We start from the raw sequence: 6,908 nt of genomic DNA, 5'->3' as shown, positions 1-6,908 counted from the left end.
GCATTGAGAATGATCTAAATCAGACACTGTTAGGGTATAGTTCATGATAGACCCAGAGAGGAGATACACTGGATTATCACCAGTATTAACATTGTACGGAGTACAATGTCCATAACTTTGAGGGATTCTCGATTGAAGAATTTGTATTCCAGTTGGTGGAATAGATGAGGCCATGAACAACGTAATTCCAGAAGGAATATTCAATGAAACTGAAGATACATTATTAGGTACAGGAATAAGAGCACTACTGGACTGTATATCACCAATCTCCATCGACTGATCAGTTGAATTAGATGGATGGTATGAGAGCCACATGCTGATACCAACACCAACTAATAACAAGATTAGTAAAGCTATTGGTACCAAAATACAGAAGGCTGCTCCTAAAACAAATATCAATTATTGTACATGTTTATACTCAATCATTTTATACCTCTTTTATTATTTTGACAAAGTAGAACCATTTTTTGTTTGACTGCAAAAATTATATATTAATGATAATATCAGTGACTAAAATAAGCAGTAACCAAAACCTTACTTTTAATACTTAATGTTTCAGATTCAGATACTTTGGTCATCATGAATTGGCCCATTCTTTCTGAAAGTGAGCCTATATTGAATTAAATAAAGTTTATGATAATAATAATTTATTCCTTACTGAAACCGCCAAAATCTTTTTCCAAAAAAATAGTTACTGTGTATATAATAAAATTACAAATCAATCATCAAAATACTAACCATCATATCTGTTAGTATGCCTGAATTCTTCAGCAGCCATTTTGTTAAAAGCACCCACCATTTCCCAAGGCCGCATCCTCCGGCAAGCCCCATCAATGATCTCAAGTGGAGTTGCATCAAGGGAAATTCCTTTTCCTCCTATTTTCTTGACAGCTCTACTTGCTTTTTGTAGATTACCAAGACTTAGTAAGAAATCAACAAGGGCCAGTCTAAGCTTTATCCCGTCAGCATGTTCTTGAGGTAATTCTGTAGCAGAGTCTGGAGTGAAGGAGTGAGCTGGATTAACTTTCAGTCGGCTAAAGGTGTAGTTGATAATCCCTGAATAGTTATCACTGTCTCTTTCCAGTTTTAGCAAATGCCCAATCAGACTTATTGTCGGTGTAGCACTTTGGGATTTTCCATTGACATATAAAAGGATCATCAAAAGGACTTGTGAATTGAAAACACCTAGCTTTTCTTCGATATCACTTGGAACTGTTGTAGGAGCAGGTGAAGGAGAATGCCTAGGAGAACCTTCCATGGTACTGAGTCACTTAGTCTACCTTTATGATTATAATCACGTGCACGGAAGTTATGACTAAATGCATGCAACACAAAGTCACATTCCTAGCTCTGCATTATAACCACGTACTGATGCAGCATAATTGTTATACTAGTCTATGTAAATTTTCGGTCTGGTGGTTCTAAAACCATTACTTCTCACTTCTCAGTACTGTACAGTCAATCTGCTGGTCATAAAAATGCATCATGTCTTCTCCATGCGATATATAATTAAGGGTTTCTATTCTGGGGAACTGCGGTTGTCTATAAAGATCAAGTAGCCACAGATTGACTGGCCAAGAAAATATGGGGACGTCTTTGAGTTTTCTCCCCAGCTAACTTATACAGTCTTATTTTGAGCTCAAAAAAGTTTAAAATAACTTGAACACAATTATACTCAAGTTTATATACTATTACAACATTTAAAGTAGCCTCATAATACTCTAGTCAAGTTGATATCTCAGTCAGCTTTGAATTTAGCTATGCACTATTTTCTTCTTTTTTCAAATTTAAATCAAGTATAATTCCATCAATTGTGGCTTTATTAGATTTCCAGCATATCCTGTAGCAAAGGAATTTGAACTAAGTAATACAGTAGGCTTGGTACAATTCACTTACCAGCAATGATCAGAGACAATATCACTTAGAAACTCGTAGTAGAAAGTTTTATCATCCAGATTACAATAAGATGAAAGATATTCCACTTCAACTTTGACGAGATGCTTCCATAATGAGCCATCACTTTGAGGTGATGGTTGCGTGGTTTGAAAACAATATAGGGAGCACAAATCCACTTTATTGATAGTCACAGCATAGTTGTACCCAGACTATAGCAAAACAATGTACATTAATAATAATAATTTGTATTTATATTCATACCATACTAGGGGCAGTATGATCAGCCACTTGCATAAACTTTTCTTTTAAATCACTCACAGAAGGTAACTTGCCATCTTTGAAAGCAGCTGGATCAGAGTAGGTTATATTAACTATTACACATTCATCTGCTGTTAAAGGACCTTTTGCAGAAAAGACCTCATGACTTTTAGACTTATGATGAAATGTAACTAATTTGAATTCCCATTTTCGTAGTCGCAGGCTTTTTTTGAGCAATTCTTTTTGAATTTTCTCAAAGCTACCAATCCCCTTCACTTCAGCAATGTAGCAGTCTCCATCTTGAGTTGTTTTTGATACCTCAATATCAAACTGCCTCTCCAACACATCAAGGACACAAGCAGTACTTGTGTTGGAGGGATTTCTAGGCTTGATCTGGATCACTTCCATTTAAACTCAACTCACTTCTATATGTTACAGTAGCTCGCACAGTGTGTTTGTGTTGTATTCATAAAGTATTCCATAAAAGGCAGCTAGGCAGTTTGACACAATATTTTTATAATGAACTTTAGCTATAAAGTCACTATTTGCCAAGGTATACTGACAAGTCAAATTTGGCAATCTATATAAGCTGATGATGATGACTGTGCCAATTGCAAAGGGTAAACAATTTTTGCTGACGTTCCCCAATAACATGCACTCATGTAGTAGTATAACTTACAAATAGTATTACTGTTTAATTTAAAAACAATAAATAAATAATGAATAAAAGATATAATTATTACATCAAAATTGGTCATGGCTGTCATACATGTCATCGAACATACATACATGTACACGGATGTATGTCAATTTCTAAAATGTATTATTGAATACTTCAATTTCCTCTAGTTCTGTTCTTTTTGCACTTAGTCATGATTTTCCCTCTCTGAGTCCCAAGGCAATAACCTGATGTTATGAGTAATGGTAACACAATACTAAGTACAAGTGTACCAATGAGGTAGTTTCTCAAAGCACAATAGTCGTGTGATGGAGTCTTGTAGTTATATTCCACTTCCACATTAGAAGAAGATTGCAATATCACATACCATTCAGTATTACTACAGCTCCACTGTTTTACATTGTCATTATGTACTGTACAGGAATCATCATTAGATATTTGTTCACAATCATTAGCAGTAATCAAGTGGGAGGTGTTATAGTGCACCTGATAGACGGTAATGTTTGTGATAACAGAAATGGTAGGATCATCTGTTATTAGTCTAACGTAATACTCAGCAGACTTATTAATCATGACTGATACATGATTTACAGTGTCATTGGACAAGCAGTATGCTTTTACAACATTTGAGCTGTTGTGCTTACATGCAAGATATTCACTACTCTTGTTATACACGACTAATTGTGCCATGCATTTGGAGTCATTTAAACCAGACACTGTTAGGGTATAGTTCATGATAGACCCAGAGAGGAGATACACTGGATTATCACCAGTATTAACATTGTATGGGGTACATCTAGTGACATGAGAATATGTTTCATTAAGTCTTTGTGTTCCATTTGGGGGAATAGATGATGCTATAAAAACCGTCACTTCAAAAGGATCTTGAGTATTAAGTGACTTTAGTAAAACTGAAGATACATTATTAGGTACAGGAATGAGTGCACTACTGGACTGTTTATCACTAATCTCCATCGACTGGTTAAGTGAAATAGAGGAATGACATGAGATTCTTATGCTGATACCAACACCAACACCAGCTAATGTTAAGATTAGCACTAACACCAAAATACATGTACAAGTGGCCACTCCTAGAATAAAAAATTGATCAGTCATGAACAATTAAGGGTAGTGAAAAGGCTTACGAGAATAATTCGTGACAGTAGGAGGAGTAGATGATTGCGATTCAGTGATTGTTGGTTGTTGTGGCTTGGGGGATTGTGCAGTGACATCCACTGGTTGAAGTGGTCCCTCACTGACTGATGTTTGCTGCTCTAGATTAGGATCAACATGACCACCTTTCTTTCCTATTATAGATTGAAAAAAATTCACGAATGAATGATCTTACTTAAATTTTCCATTAGTTTGGATGCTATGTCATTTAGTTCTATTCTCTTTAGCGCAGTAATGAGAGAAGAGAACATACTGTTAGGATCAGAATGACATTTAAGTGTTGCTAGTACTGAGGAGAACATTTTATTAGCTCTATCATAAGGACTGAGTCCAGCAGTTTCAACAGTAACACTATGATGTACTGCTTCAGGAATGAGACCAGTAGAAAAGAGGTGATTATTTATTTGTGAAATAACCGGAGAATTTCCTGCTATTAAATCAACAAGATCAGCCAAATTCTCTTTCATTGTACTATATTCTAATGGCAATAGATCTTTCTCCTCCTGTTGTGTTGTTGTTGACATGTTGATCCACTTAGCTCGCGACTAGTCAGGCGGGGCCTGCCTGACTAGCTCGCGACCTGTGAGGTCAGCAATTATTTTTTTGCTCAAGCAGCAAAATTATTTATAATAATTATGCTGAGTGTATAAAGCCAGCCCACTTAATATGAGCCATAGCTAGCAAAATTCCTTTAGCAATTACCATATCATGTGAGATGAACTATACCAAGTCAGCAGAATATTCTACATTGACTTAACTAGATCTATACCATAACATATAAAAACAATCATACAAATAGAGTAAAAGTAATTTAAGTCATTGGGCGAATTAAGCCCTTTACTTATAAGAGTTTCTGTCTGTATGTACGTTTGGGAGTAAGTTTTACATGATTTATTCTAATTAAAATGAAGTCTCTGTCAACTATCTGTCACTGAACATTATACACTTGAGGGGTACATGTAGTTTACAAGCATGCAGTGCATACTCTCAATTTTACAGTCTCCATTAAATGGTTTGACTCATACAAATACACTACCAAAATACAAAGATAATTATTGTTAAAAAGGGAGAAGCTTTAAGAGACAATAGTCATATGATGGGGTCTTGTAGTAATATTCCACTTCCACATTAGAGGAAGATATTACATACCATTGTGACAGCACCATAGGCGGCGGAACAAAATTTATTTTGGGGGGGCTGGACATCAATTAAGTTATTAAAATGGGTGTGGTTTTATACAAAATGGCTGCTAATTTTACAAAAAATGGTGCTAATCTTCTATTGTTGGATTTAGAGTAGTTTTCTTGTCTTTTTCTTTAAATAAAATGAAGAGATGATGACTGCAGGTCTAATTTTATTGATAAAAGTCAGTTTTATTTTCTTTGTTAGTCAGTTGCAGAGAATTTCTGGGGGGGCTCAGCCCCTCCTGTTTCAAGACTGGGGGGCTTTAGCCCCCTCTGCCCCCCCTGTTCCGGCGCCTATGGACAGCACCATTTTCTTATATCATCATTATCAAGAGTGGATAAATATCCACTCTTGTCATTATGTACTGTACAGGAAGCATCATTAGATATTTGTTCACAATCATTAGCAGTAACTATAACTGTAATCAAGTGGGAGGTGTTATAGTACACCTGATGGACGGTAATTTCTGAGCCGGGTAACAGAAATGGTAGGATCATCTGTTATTAGTCTAACGTAATACTCAGCAGACTCATTAATCATGACTGATACATGATTTATAGTGTCATTGGTCAAGCAGTATGTTTTTACAACATTTGAACTGTTGTGCCTACATGCAAGATATTCTGTTCTGTTGTTAAGCAAGACTAACTGCACTGTGCATTGAGAGAAATTTAAACCAGACACAGACACTGTTAGGATATAGTTCATGGTGAACCCAGGGAGAAGGCATACTGGATTATTACCAGTATTACCATTGTATGGGCATAGTACCCACTTGGAGGGATTCCTGATTGAAGGATGTGTTGCAGTTGGTGGAAGAGATGACATGATGTGAAGAAAACCATCACTTCAGGCAGAGTAATCAATTATTTGAGTGAAACTGAAGATATTGCTAGGCAAAGAAATGAGTGCAATCTCCACTGACTGAATAATTGAAATTGGGGAATGATGTGAAATTCCATTGCTAATACCAACGCCAACTAATAAGATAATTAGTGACATTACTGGTGACAGGCCTTTTCTAGAATAAAGAAAATGATACTCAATCATTATACATGTACCTCTTTCATTATTACCAGTGACAGTGAATATAAAATTTTACTTTTATTGATTAATATTTCAGATTCAGATACTTGATCATCATAAATTGGAGCATTCTTTCTGAATATATGGCTGAAGCTGCCAAATTCTTTTCCAACTTAACTATCAAAAATATTACTACTATTACCAATACTATCACATCTGTTAGTATAATTGAATTCTTCAGCTGGCATCCTGTTAAAAAAACCAATATTTCCTTAATATCATTCAGTGGAATAGCTGCTGTAGGACCAGAAGAATTCATCATGTTCACTTACTGCGAGTAATGTAACTAATGTTACAGTAGAGTGTTGTTTGTTATTTTACTAAGTTCACAGGTCTGCCTACACAGTGCATTCCTTATTAGGATAAGGCCACTCCAATAAGATTCATAGTTTCCCATTACAGAGGCGGGCCTGATGCGGGCGGGCGGGTTTGTTCATTTTCATTAAATTTATTCATTATCAGCTGTATAAATTGCTTGTATAATCAATGAAAAACCGCAATAATGAATAACGATGCGGCCCCATGCGGGCGGGTAATGGGAAACAAGGAATCAAATTGGAGTGGCCTAAAGGGAATTTTATGCACCCATTAGCTGGTAGCTATACCATTTACATAGTATGGATTAATGGTA

At 35.8% G+C, this 6,908-nt stretch overlaps 3 protein-coding genes across 4 annotated transcripts in view; all 3 read right to left on the bottom strand.

Annotated features, from left to right (window-relative positions):
• LOC109585048 (uncharacterized) overlaps positions 1–1,275 on the bottom strand; it is a 25,352-nt gene extending 24,077 nt beyond the window's left edge. Inside the window, exons 1-5 of the mRNA XM_020000976.1 lie at positions 739–1,275; positions 659–694; positions 539–610; positions 434–475; positions 3–383 (exon numbers count right to left, since the gene is read on the bottom strand). Coding sequence (XP_019856535.1) covers positions 3–383; positions 434–475; positions 539–610; positions 659–694; positions 739–1,258 — 1,051 coding nt within the window. The 5' untranslated portion in view covers positions 1,259–1,275. The remainder of the gene's footprint in view (positions 1–2; positions 384–433; positions 476–538; positions 611–658; positions 695–738) is intronic.
• A 356-nt stretch (positions 1,276–1,631) lies between these two features.
• On the bottom strand, positions 1,632–2,648 carry LOC109585054 (uncharacterized). The gene is made up of 3 exons (XM_020000987.1): positions 2,158–2,648; positions 1,897–2,105; positions 1,632–1,840 (listed from the first exon to the last, which is right to left on the bottom strand). The coding sequence occupies exons 1-3, from the start codon at positions 2,560–2,562 to the stop codon at positions 1,759–1,761; spliced, it is 696 nt and encodes a 231-aa protein (XP_019856546.1). The 5' UTR covers positions 2,563–2,648; the 3' UTR covers positions 1,632–1,758.
• A 199-nt stretch (positions 2,649–2,847) lies between these two features.
• LOC109585053 (uncharacterized) lies at positions 2,848–4,546 on the bottom strand. 2 transcript variants are annotated; one of them, XM_020000986.1, is made up of 4 exons: positions 4,182–4,546; positions 3,979–4,140; positions 3,106–3,924; positions 2,848–3,060 (listed from the first exon to the last, which is right to left on the bottom strand). In XM_020000986.1, exons 1-4 carry the CDS (start codon positions 4,528–4,530, stop codon positions 2,990–2,992), a joined length of 1,401 nt encoding a protein of 466 aa, XP_019856545.1. In that variant the 5' UTR covers positions 4,531–4,546; the 3' UTR covers positions 2,848–2,989. The 2 variants fall into 2 exon arrangements, with proteins under 2 accessions (XP_019856545.1, XP_019856544.1); XM_020000985.1 differs by having other exon boundaries at positions 2,849–3,924.
• Between the last annotated feature and the right edge of the window lie 2,362 nt (positions 4,547–6,908).

Source organism: Amphimedon queenslandica, unplaced genomic scaffold (assembly GCF_000090795.2).
Source record: "Amphimedon queenslandica unplaced genomic scaffold, v1.1 AMPQUscaffold_13126, whole genome shotgun sequence".
NCBI lineage: Eukaryota > Metazoa > Porifera > Demospongiae > Haplosclerida > Niphatidae > Amphimedon > Amphimedon queenslandica.
This window is presented reverse-complemented; position numbering and strand designations above follow the sequence as displayed.